General features: G+C 40.1%; 1 protein-coding gene and 1 long non-coding RNA gene across 8 annotated transcripts; one reads left to right on the top strand and one right to left on the bottom strand.

The window, feature by feature from the left end:
* Positions 1 to 1,632: 1,632 nt before the first annotated feature.
* On the bottom strand, positions 1,633 to 16,931 carry brdt (bromodomain, testis-specific). 7 transcript variants are annotated; one of them, XM_047373972.1, is made up of 20 exons: positions 16,667 to 16,931; positions 12,810 to 13,097; positions 11,358 to 11,495; positions 10,630 to 10,771; positions 10,361 to 10,482; positions 9,887 to 10,237; positions 9,674 to 9,802; positions 8,808 to 9,005; positions 8,555 to 8,736; positions 8,140 to 8,426; positions 7,918 to 8,010; positions 7,693 to 7,824; positions 4,353 to 4,405; positions 4,099 to 4,273; positions 3,757 to 3,827; positions 3,323 to 3,383; positions 3,124 to 3,239; positions 2,773 to 2,966; positions 2,407 to 2,626; positions 1,633 to 2,312 (listed from the first exon to the last, which is right to left on the bottom strand). In XM_047373972.1, the coding sequence occupies exons 2-20, from the start codon at positions 12,972 to 12,974 to the stop codon at positions 2,247 to 2,249; spliced, it is 2,895 nt and encodes a 964-aa protein (XP_047229928.1). In that variant the 5' UTR covers positions 12,975 to 13,097; positions 16,667 to 16,931; the 3' UTR covers positions 1,633 to 2,246. The 7 variants fall into 7 exon arrangements, with proteins under 7 accessions (XP_047229928.1, XP_047229931.1, XP_047229927.1 ...); XM_047373975.1 differs by having other exon boundaries at positions 3,124 to 3,230; XM_047373971.1 differs by having other exon boundaries at positions 3,323 to 3,386; positions 16,667 to 16,930.
* Positions 3,258 to 6,457, top strand: LOC124873372. Its single transcript, XR_007039507.1, has 2 exons — positions 3,258 to 3,393; positions 5,928 to 6,457. It is a non-coding gene; the product is annotated as an uncharacterized LOC124873372 (long non-coding RNA).
* Positions 16,932 to 20,115: the final 3,184 nt, after the last annotated feature.

The following is a 20,115-nucleotide window of genomic DNA, read 5'->3' as shown; positions in this document are numbered from 1 at the left end:
TGCCCTGTGGGGGTGTCCCAGGAGTATGGAGTCAGGGGCCCTTTATTAGGGGCCATCCAATTTCTGCACATGCGGAGCAGGAGTTTGGTCCGCATTGCCGGCACTAAGTTGGACCTGTTCCCAGTGCATGTTGGACTCCGGCAGGGCTGCCCTTTGTCACCGGTCCTGTTCATAACTTTTATGGACAGGATTTCTAGACGCAGCCAAGGGCCGGAGGGGGTCTGGTTTGGGGACCAGTGGATTTCGTCTCTTCTTTTTGCGGATGACGTGGTCCTGCTGGCCCCCTCTAGCCAAGACCTACAGCATGCGCTGTGGCGGTTCGCAGCCGAATGTGAAGCGGCTGGGATGAGGATCAGCTCCTCCAAGTCCGAGGCCATGGTTCTCGACCGGAAAAGGGTGGCTTGTCCTCTTCAGGTTGGAGGGGAGTTCCTGCCTCAAGTGGAGGAGTTCAAGTATCTCGGGGTCTTGTTCACAAGTGAGGAAGAATGGAGCGGGAGATCGACAGACGGATCGGTGCGGCTGCTCCAGTAATGGGGACACTGTGCCGGTCCGTTGTGGTGAAGAGATTTACCGGTCGGTCTACGTTCCTACCCTCACCTATGGCCATGAACTTTGGGTCATTACCAAAAGAACGAGATCCCAGATATAAAGTGGTTGAAATGACCTTCCTCCATAGGGTGGCCGGGTACTCCCTTAGAGATAGGGGGAGGCGGTCAGCCATCCGGGAGGAGCTCAGAGTAGAGTTGCTGCTCCTCCACATCAAGAGGAGCCAGTTAAGGTGGCTCGGGCATCTATACTGGATCCCTCCTGGACGCCTTCCTCAGGAGGTGTTCCAGGCATGTCCCACCAGGAGGCCCAGGAGACGGCCCAGGACACGCTGGAGGGACTATGTCTCTCGGCTGGCCTGGGAATGCCTTGGGCTTCTCCCGGAGGAGCTGGTGTCTGAGAGAGGGATGCCTGGGTGTCCCCGAGTCTGCTGCCCCTGCGACCCGGTCCCAGATGAAGCAGAAGATGAAGAGTATGAGTACATGTTGAAAATGATTTATACCCTTGGCCTTAATCAATGGAAAAATCTTTATTGGCATTACAGCAGTCAAATGCCTCCTTCACTGCCAAAAAGCTTTATGCATGTTTCCACTGGGATTTGACTCTGGTGGGGAGATCAGTCTTTGAGGAGAATAGATCTCCTTGCCATTACCCTAATCTTTCAACCCCATCAACAGGTTGTTTCAGATTCAAATCAGGACCGTCACCAGGCCACTTAAAAATCTTTAATAGTTCTTCTGACTGGAAGTAATATAATCTTTTAATTAAGTTTAAAGATTAGTTTAAATCTAAATTAGCCAGGAGTATGAATAATATGGGTATACTTGTATATACCAAGTTAAAAAGTGTTTTAAAGTATGCAACATTCACCAAACAAGTTTACATTAAGTAGTTTATTTCCTGAAAAGTTCCAGTTTGACATAGAGGATCCGGTCCAACAACGAGTTGTTTTTTACAGTGGTGCTAATAGAAGTATTAGAGAAAACCTATTGAAGGATGGAAAGGTCTGGAGCACAAGAAAGAACATAGTGGCAGCGTAGAGCAAAATGCAATAAATGATCAGACTCAATCATGGACCGGTGCAGATTGATTAGTGAAAATAGCTTTATTTTGTTAATTAAAAGAAAACCTTTGAGAACATATACAAACAGCTTGGATGATATGCTACTATTGTTCATAACTGCTTAACAGTCAGAACTGTATGACCAGACAGGCAGTGCATGCACAGTTAACACTGAAATATTAATACCCTATTCATCATTCCACATATTAGCATATTACTGTAACACAGAAATGTATGATGTACATGTGACTGAAACTGAAACGTCTGAGGAAAAAAAAAAAATCACTGTAATATTGTGTCAATCAACTGAAAGGGATCAATTAAAACAAACAGAACTTAACATTTGACAACAGAAACACAAAAAACTGTAGCAAAAAGGACAATGCAGGAAATGAGAGTTCAAATAATACCAGTGCTATAAACATTTTATAAGAAGCTCAAGAGTGAATTAGTGCAAATACCAAATGCTAAACAGAAGGAAGGATCTATTTCCATGTGACCTTTTATGTCTGCGCACAAGTTTATTGTTTAGGCTCAATGGCATGTTTAAGGTTGTGTTTCCTGACACAGCTCACACTGTTAAACCCAGGACAAGCAAAGACCTTGGAGGTACAGCTTTAGTTTACAGCTTCATTCATCAGTCCAGGTAAAGTTCAAATGTAGTCATGATGTCCCGCTGCATGGTCATGTCAATACCAGACATCTATACAAAGAGAAAAGCCAAAAAGTTAAAATGCCATTTCCATCAACAACTGAACCAAATGACAACTGGGTGAGAAACAGTGAACTGCACTAACAGCCTCCCGTCTGCGACGTTCCTGCTCTTTCCTTCGGGCCAGCTCTCGCTCTTTATCCATACAACACTGTTGGGTTTGAGGCTTTGTTTCACTTGGAGATTTTTGCTTCTGGACACGTTTGGTAGCATCCAATCCAGCCTCTGGGCAGATGCTCTCTAGCACATCGGGATCTTGTTCAATCTTCTCAGGAGGTTCTTCTGTTTTACACAAGCCTTGAAGGCTGAAAGAGAGAAGGTCTGAAACACAGAATCCTGAAGAACAAAATGCTTTGGCAAGATTTGAAACTGGAAAAGAGCAAAATGAACTCTTTCAACTAAATTAATGTAACTGCAACACATGAAACAGTTTGAGTTCTTTGATATATACCTGCTCCTTTCAGCAGCCTCCATCTCTCCGGTTTCATCCAATGGTTTCTTTTTCACTGCTTTCTCCCGTTCTTCCTTTTCCATGGCGGCCTTTCGGAACAGCTGGAAGCTGTCCTTAGAGGCCTTGATAGCAGCTGGAGTGGCTGACTGTCTGACTAGTTTTGCCCAAGAATCAGCATTTTTCAGGAAAATGCCCTGACAAAGAGAAGTGACAGCATTTATCTAAAGTTTGTTTTAAAACTCATTTATATTTGCACCTATTTTTTTATTTTTGGTTTTAAAGCCCCCTTATTCATTTATCAGCATTTAAAAAAAAAGGTTAAAAAAAACAATAAAGTTAAACATGTCCAACCTTTTTAGTAATTTGTGATTTTTCTTCTTCAGTTGATGTACTTGTGGTCTGGATGTGAGGTATATTGCTCCCCTGGCTGTCAGAAAAATCCTCAGGGTCCCTGAAATCTGTCACATCAACTTTCAAAAACAAACTTTTTGTTAAAAACTCACAAAGCAGAAAAAAGGGACATCAGACAATATGTCTCCAAGGAACTTACTGCAACCCGTCTCTTCTTTGCACAGCAATGGACTATCTGTGAGAGGGGACAGCACTGGACCCTGCTAAAAGGTGAGTCAGGTTTTACAGTGACAGATCCTGATAGTACACTGGCAGGATGATCTGTGTAGAAACTATTCTTTCCATTCTCCACCCTTTCTTGCTCCAAGCAAATTTCATACCTTCTGAAAGGCCTCGATAGTAAGAACAGCAACAAACTATAAATACACCATAACATCGTAAAGACCACCCTTTCATAGCTCACGTTCAATTCCATGGAATTACAAATAATTTAGATTTAAAATTCAATGAGAGAAATTTAATTATAATCCAACTCATCATTATTACGTATTCTCTCCAAGGCCAGTTCTGGTTCCAAGTCTTATTCCAAAGGAACAAACTCACTGTTAAGTTCTTCCATTTAGTGCAGAGTACCTGAAATCTGGCTGCAGCCCAATCTGGCAGCACTCCAGGAGAAGCCATGGGGGATAAGAGCGTACACATATCTGCCAACAGTTAACGACACCATTCATCACAGCTTTAGAAAACTGGTTACTTAGAAATACAAGAGATACATCACAAAGAGAACTAAACCAGAAATAAAGCATTATAACCGGGTTCTCCACAGCAAGAGCACCAGAAGGAGAATATAGAGAGACGCTTGTTAATATTTCAACAGAGGAGTAAACACCCCAATTCTTTTCTGACCCAAAAGAACAGGCTCTAAAGCTAGAACTGACAAATCAAGACACTCCTCATAAAAATCTAAAGATTTACCTTGAGGTGAGATGGGCAGCACATCATAAATGTGGCCTGCAGTTTGCTGTGTTAGATCATATTTAGTTTCTGGAACCATGGACTTAATGGGATGTAAAGGATGACGGGTTCTGATCGAGGCCTTTGAGGAAGGTCTGGTCTCTGATACCTGGTTATTGCTGGGATTGTGTGTCACCTTTAATTTGAGGATAAACAATGATGACATTTGCAGTCTAGCCAGTTGTAATTCTGGGAGCAAATATAGAACATTTTACCTGTTGATGCGCTTTTTGACAGGGATCTTTACACCTTTTCTTTATTTTTGGCACTGTAAAAAAAAAACACACACACACACACACACCGCCCTCAGGCTTTACAGTCTGTTCAGTTTAACATTATTGTTGTATGTATTTAAAAATATTTAGCTTTTGCATTTTTTGCCAAACTAGCAGCTTTGTTACATTGCAAGTGTTTACTCCATTTAGTTTTCTTCCCTGTTTTTTGGTTGCAAACATTTATTTCCCAAACCCCTGATGCTAGTTTGCATGTTGCACAGCTTGAAAGATTGTTTTTTTTTTATGATAATATTCCTCCGTTATTTAACCAGAAGGTCCCACTAAAATCAGAGATCTCTTTTACAAGGGAGACCTCAACCTAGACAACAGCCCCACAAATCAGAACTATGTTAAACAAATAAATGGGTAACCGATCAGAACAACCCAGCAGATCGACATCGATAAAGATAATCAATTAAAACCCAAAGTGTGACTTCAAATCCTTGATGAGTTAAGAAAATGGACAGCATGGTTGCAGAACAGGAGTAAAGCAGAGGGAGAGAAACCATGTCTTCCATCAATCATAGGGAGGAATGTAGGATCTCTTGCAAATAAGATGGACAACCTTGAAGCACCGACAAAGACTCAGTCATGGTATCAGGAATAAAGTGTTTCACTGAGACGTAACACTAGGATTAGATCCAAATAGAATATCTCTGCCTGGTTTTTTTTAATTATACGAGCAAACAGATTTGAATGGAGCAATGAATAAAACACAGGTGGATTAGATATGCTCATCAACAATAGATGGTGAAACCAACACACACTACTGTGAAATGTTCTCTGCCGTCCAGATACTGAACTGTTAGCTGTAGGTTTTCATCCATATCATCCATCGGCAGACTTCACCAGCGTTATCTGTTCAACATAATAGATTCTGCCATCAGCTGTTGCAGACTCCAAGCGATGCCATCAGCTCAGATGCGACTAAGCTACACAACACTAATGCATTTGCGGCAATATCTGGGGATGTGAACCATGTCAGTCTCTTCTACACATCCATCGTTGCAACATTTTATCAACTGTTACAGGGAAAGAAAGTTTTTCAAATTTGGCCATTTTCTCTAGACAAGAAATGAATCCTGAGTGTAGCTTTTTCACAGGGATGAGTTTGAGCAGTGTGTGAACCTCAGTAACACTGCAGCTCACAGATTTGGCAGGGCTGCAGGATACTGGGGAAACCATTCATTTTTGATACATTTGTTGAATATTGCAATGTACAGAGTGGGCCATTTATATGGATACACCTTAATAAAATGGGAATGGTTGGTCATATTAACTTCCTGTTTGTGACACATTAGTATATGTGAGGGGGGAAACTTTTCAAGATGGGTGGTGGCCATGGCGGCCATTTTGAAGTCGGCCATTTTGAATCCAACTTGTTTTTTCAACAGGAAGAGGGTCATGTGACACATCAAACCTATTAGGAATTTCACAAGAAAAACAATGATGTGCTTGGTTTTAACATAACTTTATTCTTTCATGAGTTATTTACAAGTTTCTCTTTGTTTACAGCCATTGACATGTCGCCGAGGTTAACAAAGATAGTGGGGCCATTCTTCATCAATGAAAACCTCAAGACCACTGGATATGTGAAATTGCTACATGATGATGTGTTTCCCTCTTTATGCACTGAAGCTGGCACGATCCCTGAGTTTTTCCAGCAAGATGGTGCACCACCACATTATGGGTGTAAGGTCCGAGCATTCCTAGATGAACGGTTTCCTGGAAAGTGGATTGGTCATCGTGGGCCAGTTGAATGGCCCCCAAGATCCCCCGATCTGACCCCATTAGACTTTTATCTTTGGGGTCATCTGAAGGCAATTGTCTATGCTGTGAAGATACGAGATGTGCAGCACCTGAGACTACGGATACCGGAAGCCTGTGCTAGCATTTCTCCTGCGGTGTTGCTATCAGTGTGTGAAGAGTGGGAGAAGAGGGTTGCATTGACAATCCAAAACAATGGGCAGCACATTGAACACATTTTATAAGTGGTCAGAAACTTGTAAATAACTCATGAAAGAATAAAGTTATGTTAAAACCAAGCACACCATTGTTTTTCTTGTTAAATTCCCAATAGGTTTGATGTGTCACATGATCCTCTTCCTATTGAAAAAAAAGTTGGATTCAAAATGGCCGCCATGGCCACCACCCATCTTGAAAAGTTTTCCCCCCTCACATATACTAATGTGCCACAAACAGGAAGTTAATATGACCAACCATTCCCATTTTATTAAGGTGTATCCATATAAATGGCCCACCTTGTACAATTAACACACAATTTCCTCACCATGCTTTGTTATCAAAGGTGTTGCCACCACTCATGAACGTAAACATCTTGGCCTCTCAACATCAGCAAGGTTTCATCCAACAGGCCATATATATTATTGGAATGCACAGAGTGAAATCACTTGACGTACAATAGACTATCAAAAATTCCACCCAAGAAGACCTTTGTGATTGCGATACTGCACATACTGGTACGCAGATTACTACTGTAATCTGATATATTCTGCAGCTCTTCACTTGTGCATCAGTTCAGTATGTACAGGTGTCATAATGGTGGTAGCATCATGGTTGAAAATGCTCAAAGTAAAATATAGCTACATTAAGATGACATTCATGCCCACTTTCTGACCAAAACCCTATGTCCCTGTATTTTCACCAATTCCTCCATGTTTCACCAGAACATAGTGTCCACGCAGGGAGTAAAGGTGTTCACCACCTGTTGGCCATAGTTTCCAAACAATTGCAAAAACGTTGTTTTTTTTGGTTAAATTATGTTTTATAGGTGTTGTGCCATCACAGAACTTTCAAGAAGCATTGCTGTGGGGAAAAAGTTGCATTACTCCCAGCTTGTGGTACTATTTTAATTGTATTACTGGAAATACCAGCACAAAAAAAAAAAAACACTTAAATTTGGAAATTTAAGTTAAGTGACACAAACCCCAAAAATAAACAATGATTGGTGAATTGATGATTTTTGTTTGCCAAATTACCAAAATAAAATGTGTTTCCGGTTTAACATGGTTTTTTACTGTAGGTAATGGTAAACTAAATGAACCTGTCTTCAGGTTTGAACAATTCAATCTGAAGATCTCATCTTATCACATTTGTGTAAAAAAAAAAAAAAAAAAAAAAAAAAACACACACAACTTGTCTTAAAATAAAATCAAGAGTTTTGAAGATAAGTGCACAAACCAAGAAATCCCAGGTGTGGGATGTAACTCAAACAACAGTACAGGAAGAAGTGAGGGGGAAGTTGTGCAGAGAAACTAACCTGATTCAGAGTCACTACCATCCCAAGTGCTGGAGCTCGAGCTACTAGCCCTGCTGCTGCTGCCAGAACTGTCTGATGAGCTGCTGCTTTTGCTGAAGGGTGACAGGTGGCTCTGGTTAGCAGACACCTCAACTTCAACAGTTCACAAGAAGAAAAAAGGCACCGTTTTAAAACCACAACGCCTCCAATAGGAATCAGACACATGTTGATTTGATCCACTCCTACCTAATGGCTTCTGTTTCTTCAATGTGTGCTTTTTGTTGCTGATATTTAATGTTTTTCCACACTTTAGTCCTTGGGGGATCAACACATTTTTTTCTAATACACAAAACAGATAAAAGCCTTAAATAGTCACTGAGATGTGGAACAATTAAATAAAAAACTATATAGAGCTGCCAGAAGCTGGTTGAGTAAAGCCGAGTAGCAGAGGGGGTATGGTGTACTCACTGCTTCTGCCGTTGTTGCATTTACTGAGATTAGATGAAATAAGCTGCTGCACGGCTCTCAGTGTGGACGTTTTGAGCTTTTCAAAGTCTATTTCCACCTCTCCAGATTCAGACGCTTCTACACAAGTCTCCCTACTCTTGATGAGGTTCACCATCTCAATCAGTTTTTTGCTGGGCAGCTTGTCAATGTTGGATTTTAACTGTGTCCTCTCCTGGCTACTCAGTGGTATTGATAAAATCTCACTGTATTTTGTTGGGACTCCGTCATTGTGGGGGCTGCCTCCAAGCCTACGAACACAAAAACACCATTTCAGGTTATCTTGAGCACATATTTCGCAATACACAGTACAGTTCAATGCTACCTGTGGGGTAAAACAAAAACAAGCTAAATCAGGAAATGTTTTTGTTTCACTTACAAAGAAGAGCTTTTGCATTTCGAAATCATTTGTACTATGGAGTTGTACTTGGCAGAAATATTCTTTAGTCGAGCAAGACCCTTTTCATTGGCTCGCTTTTCCTTTTTCATTTTCTCTCTCTTCTTAGGTTTTATCAGAGGCTCTTTGGCAAGTCTCTTCAGTTGATTCCTGACGGCTTTCAACTGCCAAGATGACCAGAGAGTGAGAAAAAGCAGGTGAAAATACATTGAACTTGTGCCTGTGTGAGGCCAACCTTCTCTTCCAAATGAGCCAGCTGCATGGCAACCTCATCCGATGACCTCTCTGAATCAGAAGAGTTTTCGCTCTGAGAACTCTCTGAGGTCGAGGGACTTCCAGCTCTGTTAGATTTCCTGTTGTCGGCACACTGGACAGAGATGGAGGACCCTTCTGGCTGTTGGGGTATGTTCATATAGCGGGCTTCGAAAACCTCCTGATGAAATAAGAATCCTTTTGGAGAAAATACCAGTAGAAATAAACATTGCACAAAATGGGAATTTGTGTTTGGCCGACCAGTCCCTTTTTGGTAACGATACTTCTTGGCAATAGATGTTATAATGTTAGACAGTGTGTGTATTTCCACCTTAAACCATGCCAACCTTTGCTGCCAATACATGAATTGTTCTTACAGAGGCGAGTACATCGGCCAAATCTTCTTTGCCAAGGACAAACAACTTATTCTGCTTTTGACTTGTTTAGTATCGTTAATTGGACTGGATGGTTGAAGTTTGAAGAAATAAAACATTTTGGCAATTAAGCTACTGATCCATTTAACAAAAATGGACCTCAGCAGTGTGTAAGACAATTATACACAACCCAACCACAACAGCCTGGCAACTCCTCCTCCTGCTGGTTGCCAGCTTGGTTACACTCTACTGTGGGATGCCATGCCAGTCTTCACCCAGTACTGGTCGCAAGTCAGCCAATGTAGTCGTGTTAATCACTGGTTAGTGAGCTGATCCCACATGTTGTCCATGAGACTGAGGTCCAGATATAACATTGGTTCCATTGTTAGGGAAAATTAATTGATGGTGACAAATTTCCTTTCTGCAGGATGCATCCTGCAGTTCTACCCTATATTACACAGCATGAAAAGCATACCTGCAGCTTTCTTGCCATGTAGACCACATCATTTGACGGTGGATTGTATCTATAGCAGTTTGAAAACATTAGACGTATATCAGCAGCAAATTCCTTGGCATCTGCATACTCTTGCTGATCCATTTTTTTCTAAAGGAAAACTTGTTTCAGAAAATACTTTTTGAATGTGCGACTTTGTAGAATTTAAATATTCAGATTTGTCTGTAGTTTTACCTTGATTGTGCTTAGGTCCATAGGCTGCTTGATGATGTCATGGTAGTCGTGCAGACCCAAAGCCACTGCATCCACTGGCGTGTAAAAGGGCCAGGCATAGGCATAGTGCCTTTTTGAGAGCATCTCTTTGAGGATATTGTTGCAGTACCTGAGCTGTTCAGACATTCTGACCCTTTTGTCCTCAAAAGACGGTAAATCCTTCCTAGGAGGCTTGATGGGCCTTCCGTTGCTCGTTCTGGAGAGCAATGTGCAAGGTACTGAAGGTTCTTCATCAGGGGATACCTCACTGTTTGTGAAAGCTGAGGTAGTGGGTGTTGCCACGTGGACTTTCCTCTTCAAGGTTTTTTTAATCTGCATATTGAGATAGCATTGGGGCAAAGGAATAAGCTTTGTATTGTCCACCTATTTAATCCTCTGCAGTATACAAACATATTCAGGCTGTCGATAAAAGCCTATGACCAAATCAAGCCTTACTGTTGCATGTGTTTTTGCAGACACTTGATTGGGAGGGTTGATCTGAGCCACATCAGGAGGAATGACCGTTACCATCTGCTGGAGAACAACTTCAGATATACGAGACTTGTGCTTTACTGCATCTGCTTCCAGGGAACAAAAACATGCTGATGGACTGCGAAGAATTATGTTTGTAAAATAACTCATTGCTTTAATTACATTGCTAATTACTTTAACAGTTTAAAAACTTAAATAATAATAATACACATAATATCACATTTCTGATCCACCTGTATGGGCTTTTTTCACTTTTATTGCCTCTTTAGAAGAGTTTGTAGTAACCACCTCCTCCTCCTCCTTTGGCATTTGTGACAATTTCTGCAAAAAGGCCTTTTCCAAGGTTTGTGCCATAAAAACAATGTCATCTGCAGGCTGTGAAACAAAAAAAACCAAACAAAGAAAGCATAGAGGCTACAGAATTTGGCCACTACAGCAATGCTGTGCAGGAGAATGTAGCATTTTTACTATTTTACAAGTTGATTTCTTTAAATACAGTTAAGCCCAAACGGACTCATACCACTGGCAGGTTTTGATTTAAAGTTATTTGCATTTGACCAAAAAAACTGAAAGAAATGACAGGCATCTACTAGATGGCAAGACAATGTCTATAGGGTATCAGTTTCGGGGGAGAAAAAATTAAAAAAATAAAACACGTTTCCATTTACATTTTAACCAAAACTGGCATGTAAAAAAGGATTTATCAATTTCTAAATTATCAGTGGAAAAGCATTTATTGGCATTACAGCTATCAACACTTCTGACAAGCTGTTAGTATATTTTTTAGCAGTGAGCACCAAGTCTTGCTGTCACGCCCATATTTAGCTCCCTCCACAGATTATCTGGCCAGGCCACCCCAAAAAACAGTAATACTGCTTCCAATCAGAAGACAAATGATTATAACAGATTCAGTTTAGGTGAAGGAAAACATACCAGTGTACATAGAGAACAGTATTCTTACCTTGTTGTACATGTAGCAGTTGGTGAACATAGCGCTGAAGTCTTTTATACACTCACTTACTTCCCAGTAATACTTGTTCTCAAGTCGCTTCTTAATAGTGCTCAGATCCATAGGATATGTAATAATTTTATAATAATCCTAAAACACAAAAAGGCACAGAATGGAACAAGTTTCTGGTTCTTCACTGAGGAAACTTACCAATGCTTTACAGGACCTTTACACACCAAACATTAATATATTTCATGGAGTGAAAGGAAAAACTGCCCTTAATTTTTAATGTTTTTACTGAAAAAAAAACTAAAAACTAAAAATGTGACATAGATTTGTATTTACTCTGACACCCGTGGATAAAATCCCTTGCAACCAGTTGCATTAAGAAGTATCCTGATTGTAAACCTGTAAATAGTTCCTGTTCTTTGAAGGCTGGAGGGGTTTGTATGAGTACATTAGGGAAAACACAATAGGCCAGGCAAAAGCACTTACAAAAGAAGCAGCTAAGAGGCCCATGGGAACTCAGGAGGAGCTACAGAGATCTGTAGTTCAGGTGGAGGAATCTGACAACTATTAGCCATGCACTCCACAAATCTGGGCTTCATATTGGAGAAGGAAAAAAAGTCATTGATGAAAGAACCTCACGAGAAGACCCATTTGCTGTTTGCCAAAAGCAATGAAGGGAATACAGTTAATATGTGGAAGAAGGTGCTCTGCTCAGACGAGACCAGAATATAGCTTCTTGGTCTACTTGCTGCGGGCCTGCATGTTTTAGACATGTCCCTGATCAAACCCAGCTGATTCAAACTGCTTGAGTACATCCTTAGCATGTCATCAAGCTCCATAGAGGCCAGCAAATTCAATTATTTGATAAGGGAGTGGTAAACATCTAAAACATGCAGGACCCTGGCCTGTGAGGACCGACACTGAACACACTAGGGAAGCTGGTCATAGTTTAGTAGGGAAAATGGATGGAGCTAAATATAGGGCCATCTTGGTACAAAAATCTGTTGTAGGCAGCAAAACACCTGAGATTAGGGAGTTACAGCAGGAGTTGTTTAGATCAAAGCATAACCATGAATGGCCTTAAATGCACAGCTGTATGTGTAGCTAGAGTTAATTTACACACAGGGGGAAATCCATTTACTAATTAAGTGACTCCAGAAGGCATTTGGTTGCACTGGACTTTCTTCATAGGGATGAATTTAAAATGGCTAGAATAGCCAGGCACACCCTAATTCACTGATTTATTTGTAAAAATGTTGAAAACTATGCTTCTTCTTCCTCTCACTTCATAAATATACAAAACACAGTGTTGGTCTATTACATAAATTCCTTAAAATAATAAAAATAGAGTTTGTGCTTGTAAAAGAACAAAAACAGTTCGACGATTGAAGGAGTCTAAATTCTTTCACAAAGTGCAGCAACATTAAAACATTATGTGACAACTGAACTACTTACTGGAAGACCCAGAGCTACAGCATCCACAGGCTGGCGAAAAGGCCATGAATACTGATGTTTCCACAGCGCTTTCATGACCACCTTCTCCAGATACACTAGCTGATTGGTTAGGCGCCCGGGTCTCTTGTGATTTATGACCTCTGGTGAAGGTGGATTTCCACTCATGGTTAAGCAGGCTTTCACGTCAGCTGAGCTGTTGTTTAAAACCGTCGTTGGGGTGTGGGGGTGGGAGGATGGGCTGCCTGGAGACCGCGCTTTGCTGCAATTAAGAGCTCATCACACACTCTCCTGTTGAAGAAACAAAATGAGCAGGGAACACAAACCGGTAAGCTTTATGAAGCTGCTACATTTTCTATAAAAAAAAAACCATAACGACCCTAAGAACTAACCAATCAACCCAACTGGAACTCTAACAAAATTAAAAACATTTTTAAAATCAAAAAATACTAATTATTGCGAATCATTAACAACAAAGAGAATCGTTGACTTAACTATACCACCATTAATAAAAAAAACACTATTCAATAAAAACACATTAAACTCTAATTGTGATATTAATAAATACATCTAACATCTATAAAACAGGTCAAAGTGAAGGGTTAATCTATTCTGGTCTAAAAATAAATCAAGATCTGTAACCAGCACTCTGAAATGTTAAGAAGGCAGCTAAGAAATAAAAGGGCACATGAATAATTCACTAAAACTTCTAATGGTTTTCATATTTAGGCAGAACCACTGGGAATGAAACCAGAACAGGCGCTTCTTCAGCTGAGTGATAGCGCCACCTACTGCCCATCTCTGAATCTGGAACAGTTCAGCTCAGCAGAGACAGGTTTAGCCAGACTGTTTATTCAAGTAAATATGCTCATTTTGTCTAAAGATTTAATTATCATGAAGGCTCATGTGTTGAATAAATTTAGTAAGGCTCAATGGATCACAAGTGAATAAATAAAACATTACTCCTAGTACAGTCGTAGTATTTTTACCTTTTGGTCTAAATGGGTTATCCACCATGAATGAAACATAAACCAAGATTTCCAACAGCTTATTCTATTCATCACTGCGCTGTGAAACCAAACCTAACGTCGTAGTCCTGTGTCTTGCTGCCATATTGACTGTATTTTATGAAGCTGGATAAATATTTCCCTGCATGGGGAAAGCAATAAACACTGGTACAGTCTATACCATTGACTGAATACGTCGCTCCACTGCAAAACACACACACAAAGAATTTTTATAAAAAAGATATGGGAAACTCAGTTCTTGATCCAAATCATTTCAATCATTTGGACAAACTTGCTACATTTACAAAGACCTTTTTAAAAAAAAAAAAGAAAAAAGGAGGTCTTTGTCTCGTCACCTTTTCAAAAAACACTTCAGAGGTTTGCTGCTGGTTATTCAAGTGAGGAAGTTTGTGACTTTGCAAAAAGAATCCTGCTTGACATAATGAAGTGCATTGCAAGTAATCTGCAGGTTGCAGTGCGGGTTAACGTTGCTCCTCTCCCATTATAACACCACACTCAGATAATTTAATAAGAAAAATCGTTTTTTTCTGTAATTCTATCAATAATTTGGTTTGCTAATCACTTTAGAAAAGTTCATCCAGGCATGTAAACACAATTGAGATATTTTCACATAGAGTTCACAAAGACATCCACACTAAACAAAACATTTTACGTTAAGAAATACTCAACATTTTGGGCCCTGCACAAGACACCTCAGTGACGAAAAACTCATTCTAGGCAGGATTTCTGCTCTCAGACAGAGGATGCTGTCCAAGTGAAGGACAATACTGGAAAATCTTAACCCCTTTCTATATGATGCTGGCCAATCACAGGAGCTTGTTTGATGAAAGACCCATTGTAAAAGCATGTGTCACAGAAAGTCTTTCCCACCCTAAACTGTATTCATGCACATCTAAAAAAATGTTATTGTGAAAAAGTTCCTTATTTTTTGTCTCTACTTCAGAAAGTGACTCATATTTTATATAGATTTATTACACAGAGTGAAATATTTCAAGCCTTTATTTCTAGTAATTTTCATGAGTATAGCTTATAATGAGAAATTCAGTCTCAGAAAATATTAATATTACGCAACATCAGTAAAGACAAAATGTCTATGCACCAATCAGCTCCATGCTCAATACGGAGTTGGGGCTCCTTTTGCATGAATTACCTTATCAATGCGATGTGGTATGGACCAATCACCTCGTGGTTCTGCTGAGGTGTAATAGAGACCCAGGTTGGTCTGATGGCAGCCTTCAGGTCATCAGCCTTTTGGGTCTGGCGTCTCTCATCTTCTTCTTGAAAATAATCCATAGATTCTCAATGGGGTTTGGGTCAGGCTAGTTTGCTGGTCAATCCAAGCACAGCAACACCATGGTCATTAAAACAAGTGTTGGTCCTGCTGGAGAATGAAATCAGCATCTCCATAAAGTTTATCAACAGAGGGAAGCATGAAATGCTGTAGAATGTTCTGGTTGGTGGCTGCATTGACTGTGGACTTCAGAAAACCCAGTGGACCAATACCAGTAGAAGACATGGCACCCCAAGTCATCACTGACTGTGGAAACTTCACACTGGACTTTACTCAACATGGATTCTGTGCCTCTCCACTCTTCATCCAGACTCTGGGACCTTGATTTCCAATTGAAATGTAAACTCCACTTTCAACGGCCCAGTTCTTTTTCTCTATAGCCCAGGTTAAGATGCCTCTAACATTGTCTCTGGTTCAGGAGCGGCTCAGCATGAGGAATGTGACATTTGTAGCCCATGTGCAGGATTTGTCTGTGTTTGGTGGCTCTTGATGTGCTGACTCCAGCCTCAGTCCACTCCTTGTGAGACTCCCCGAAATTCCCAATGGATTTTGCTTGACAATCCTCTCAAGGCAGTGATGATCCCTGTTGTACCTTTTCCTACTTTTTTTGAGTTAATTTGCTGATAAGGGTGTGACACCATTGATCCCAGTATTTAACTGTTTCACAATATTGTAATTTTCTGAGACAATGAATGTTGGGATTTTACCACCTGTAAGCCATTATCAGAATTACAAGAAAATAGAAAGCTTAAAATATGTCAATCTATGTATAATGAATATAGGAGACTCAGTAATGTCGTTTTATTTTGTTCAGCATTGTTATAAAGAGTTATGTCCATGCTGTATCAACTGAAGTCTAACCCTTTTCACTTTTTCAAATTCATTTATTAGACAAAGAATAATAGAAAAAAATTATATAAACAAAGAGCCAGCTATAAAATGAGGAATTAGTGCAAACAATTTCGGTGGGTTTTGCTTTTATTTTAGTTGAATTCAAGTCGGATGACGTTTCAACGGTATGAAATGGAGCATGCTACGTGGGTATCAAGTCCGCTGGTCAAGTCCACCTGTGGGCTCCGGGTTCGCGTTGCAGCTAACGTTAGCAGCCGTAAACATGAACGCAGCTCGGGGAGAGGGAAAATGTGTAGTTTGCCTGACAGACGATTTCTGGAAATAACCCAACAGTATATGTAGTGCTAAAGACTTCAGCATGACTGATCCAAGAACTTTTTCAACTCCTAAAGCAACAGATAGGTTTTGGGCTAAACCCTTTTACGACGTTATTTTACATTTTAAAGTAAACGCAAAAAACGAAACACGTCAAATTATAGCGCAAACTGTTCACGCCATCACCTTGCATTGCTAACATCTTGCTAGCGTTCTCACTTTTCCACCGAGGCCAGTATAACTTAATGCTTCCTTTAAACGTGTTGCCTTACACAAATGCCTTTTACGTCGGAGATGAAAGTACAACAGCCACATTAATATGCGTCTCCGCTTAGAAAACATCAAATTTAGTCGTCTATTACCGTGCTACATACCTAAACAACTTCCGAAATCTGTCGGGCTCCCGAGTTCAGCTCTTCAGTGGCAGGCGTCTCTACGGCAACCACCTGAGATTTATAGCCTCCGGCCAAAGCCTCCACGACTGATTGGTCTCTGCGTTACGGCTCGCACGCGCAATGTGTTTCATTAATAATTAAATAATAAACCCGTTCTAATTTAGGTAGTTTAGGTAGTTCCAGCGAAAAAGCTAACTATACAGTAAAACTAAGTAAGCGAAAACAAAATGGCAACTTCCTGTCACCGCAGGAGGTAGCTGAACCGCTGGTTGCTTCAATACATAGCGACCGCTATCAGAGCTCACCCAACCAGAAGCACTGTGCGTTTTAAATGCTGAGCTGCTCACAGTTGGCGACATGGCGTCGCATTCGCTCTGGCATCAGGAACACAAAGCTGTTCGGGACAGTAGCTTCAACAAAGTACAAACACAAACTTTTCAAGGACATACAATCGGAAATTCAACACATCAAATTCATCTAAAAACGAGTTTATAAAGACAAATTAGCCCTACATTAGCATGAGCTGTTCTGTTATGCCACACGGGTTGACCTTTCATCCTTCATTTGCATTTTTATTATTTTAAACAGAGTCTAGATTGCAAAAGGTCTGGGAATAATTGACCATTGAAGTAGACAAGATTGCTTCCTGTAAACCGAACAGTCGAATATAAATCGGCCATGTTTTATTGTCCAAGCTTTATTCAGATTTCAAATGCTTAATTTTGTTTCGGCAGGCATATTAATCTTGAGATTAAAGTGTAGGATTTATTTGTCTAGTAAGAAAAAAACATATAAGAACTGAACATCGTTTCTTCCAGTTCATTTCAAACGTTTAAGGTGACATTCAATTTGGATTGAAAAGCATTTTAGTTATTATTCCACAGGGGCTATTTTATAGAAGTGGAGTGGACTAATCCAGAATAAAAGAAGAAATCTGGGTTTGAGTAAGCCTTTCAGTGCAGCCTGATTAAATCGTTTTTATAAATGCCCAGTCAAGCTGCAGATGAGCATCCTAATCAAACCAGGTTTAAACAATCCTCCTAAGTGCAGGTTTCAAAAAGACCAGTAAGTCGATCACAGACTTACTGATTCTGACACAGGAAACTGTTCTTCATTTCATATCAATGATTGTTTCGAATGTTTTGAAGCTCATATGGGAGAAGGAAACAATGCAACAATACTGAAAGGGGAAACAAATTTACGTTTCCATTTTAATTTATACTTGGATCCTAAAAAGTTAAGTTCAACATCCAAGCATTGCAAGCAAACAAGGTCCATTAAGCAACAGATATTTGTTTAGGTATGTTAATTAATACGGGTGTGTTAAGGCATCATCATGATGCCTTAACACACCAGGCATCTCTAATATGGACCTCTGTCTCTCCACAAAAAGTTTTTTTTTCTAATGAGATATGTTGTCTTGCCAACAGTGCTGGTCCTTAAGGTCCTGCCTGTTTTAGACGTTTCCCTGCTCCAGCACAACTGATTCAAATAATTGCATTACCTCTTTATGCCACCAAGTGCTGAAGAACCCTGTTAATCACTCATTCATTTAGGCCAGGTGTGCAGCAGCAGGGAAACACCCAAAACATTCAGGGGAGTGAGGTCCTGAGGAGCAGGGTTGGGAACCTCTGCTGTAGTGGATGCAATGATTCTTAGGTTCAGTGTGTGGTCCATGAATCGTTAAACGCTGATAAAAAAAAAAAAAAAAAAAGCAATTCCACCAATGACTCATGAAATTGTGACCACTGACGGGTGAAGGGAAAAACCATCCACAGAGTTTTGGTAAACTAGGCTCATTTAAGCACAGAGGGATTGAAGGCTGCTGCGTGTTATCACTGAACAAATAAGCTGCTGTAGCTATTCACAGATTGCAGTGGAAGGTAAAGCTGATTCTTGGAGAAAGATGTCAGAGTACATGGTGCATTGTTGTTTATTCTGTGTCGCAGACCAGTCGGGGTGCAGCACAAACCTCACCCCAGCTGAAATTCTCTGGTGGAAGCTTAAGAGAGCTGTGGAGGAACAAATGCCTGCAAACATCACTGAACTGGATCAATGTCATAAAGAAGAGTTTCAGATTCTGATCTTGTCCTATTGGGCAATTCACTTTACTGCAAATCACAAGAAAACTATATAAAAAGCAAATACTTTTAACTAGAAGGCATGACACTGAATGCAACAGCTGATATTCCTCCACACCCATGAGAGACTGATAAAGTTGTACAGTAAACAACTTCAACCTGTAGCTGATATAGGTGGTTCTGCAAGCTACTTAATCATGGGGAGTACATGATTTTTTACTTGACCATATTGACAGTCATGGAATTTTTCTTTGATTTCATGAGCCATGTCTTGTGTAAAACAGAAGCTAAGATAGGTTCAACTGGAAAATCCTGGCTTATTACCCCATATTGAGAATTTGTATGTTCGGGTTGGTGAATTACGTAATTTTTAATACATCATGGGTTTTTCCTGTAAAGTAACATAAGTGTGCACGAAAATAGCACATCTTTTATGTCATCATTGCTGTACAAGGAGCAAAAAACAAACTGAAACCAATGTTTTTTGTCGTTTTCAGCTTTTGACCACAAGATGGAGCCAGACACAACAATATGTAATTGGAAATAGGTTCGAGTGCAGTGGATTGTCTTATGTGGACATGATCTTTTACACCAATACATTCATTATACCAATATTTGCCGTTTGAAAATGTTCAAGATAACTTGGCATGTTGTTGTTCCAACTGTATAGCAAACCAATGCAATTCATGAAACCCCACAGTTTTGGTAGATGGAAACAGTGATGATACATTTAGGGAAATGGATTTGTTTAGGTTTGAAACATGATCATTTTTAACTCTTGCAATCAGATAAGGCTCTGTTCAGAAAGGAAAAGTGCTACTCTGACTTTGGAGTTCTGGCTGTAAATATGGCCACAGCGTGCACCCGTGTGTGTGTGTGTGTGTGTTCTGGCTGACAATAACAGGAAGCTTGTTCAGATGGGAGGAGGTCATAAAGGAAGACCCAGCCCCCTGATGTTCCAGAAGTAAGGAGGAACCCTGGCTATTTTAAAAATGGATGAATTGCAACTTCTCAGTAAACAACCATTTGGGGTCTGTTAACGTGAACAACGTTCATTTATTTGAAATTGCCCATTTAATTTCATCTGATTATGTTCTTTCCATTAAGCAGCTTAATAACAAATACATGATGCAGTTAATTATCTAAGCCAAAAATAAGAAGACTAAACCAGTTTCTTTTAAGTAATTTATGGTATCTCCGCGAAGGAGTGTTCATATGAGATATTAGTTTTTTATGACCTGCTTGCCAACTTTTGGAAAATTGTGAATTGTTTGATTCTAGTAACTGATCCGGTCTTGTTGAGATAAAATTTGCAAAAGCCATGTTCTTATTATATTACAGCTCTGA

Source organism: Girardinichthys multiradiatus, chromosome 9 (assembly GCF_021462225.1).
Source record: "Girardinichthys multiradiatus isolate DD_20200921_A chromosome 9, DD_fGirMul_XY1, whole genome shotgun sequence".
Lineage (NCBI taxonomy): Eukaryota > Metazoa > Chordata > Actinopteri > Cyprinodontiformes > Goodeidae > Girardinichthys > Girardinichthys multiradiatus.
Note: the sequence above shows the minus strand (reverse complement) of the source record. Positions and strands in the feature narration are given on the sequence as shown.

Bases quoted from the DNA above. Each gene is read 5' to 3' on its own strand.
- brdt (XM_047373969.1), bottom strand. From the start codon at position 12,974: ATGAGTGGAAATCCACCTTCACCAGAGGTCATAAATCACAAGAGACCC. The intron at 10,483-10,629 runs GTGGATCAGAAA...CCCTGGAAGCAG, and splicing joins AGTGAAAAAAGCCCATACAG to ATGCAGTAAAGCACAAGTCT. The intron at 10,238-10,360 runs GTAAGGCTTGAT...CTCAATATGCAG, and splicing joins CTGCAAAAACACATGCAACA to ATTAAAAAAACCTTGAAGAG.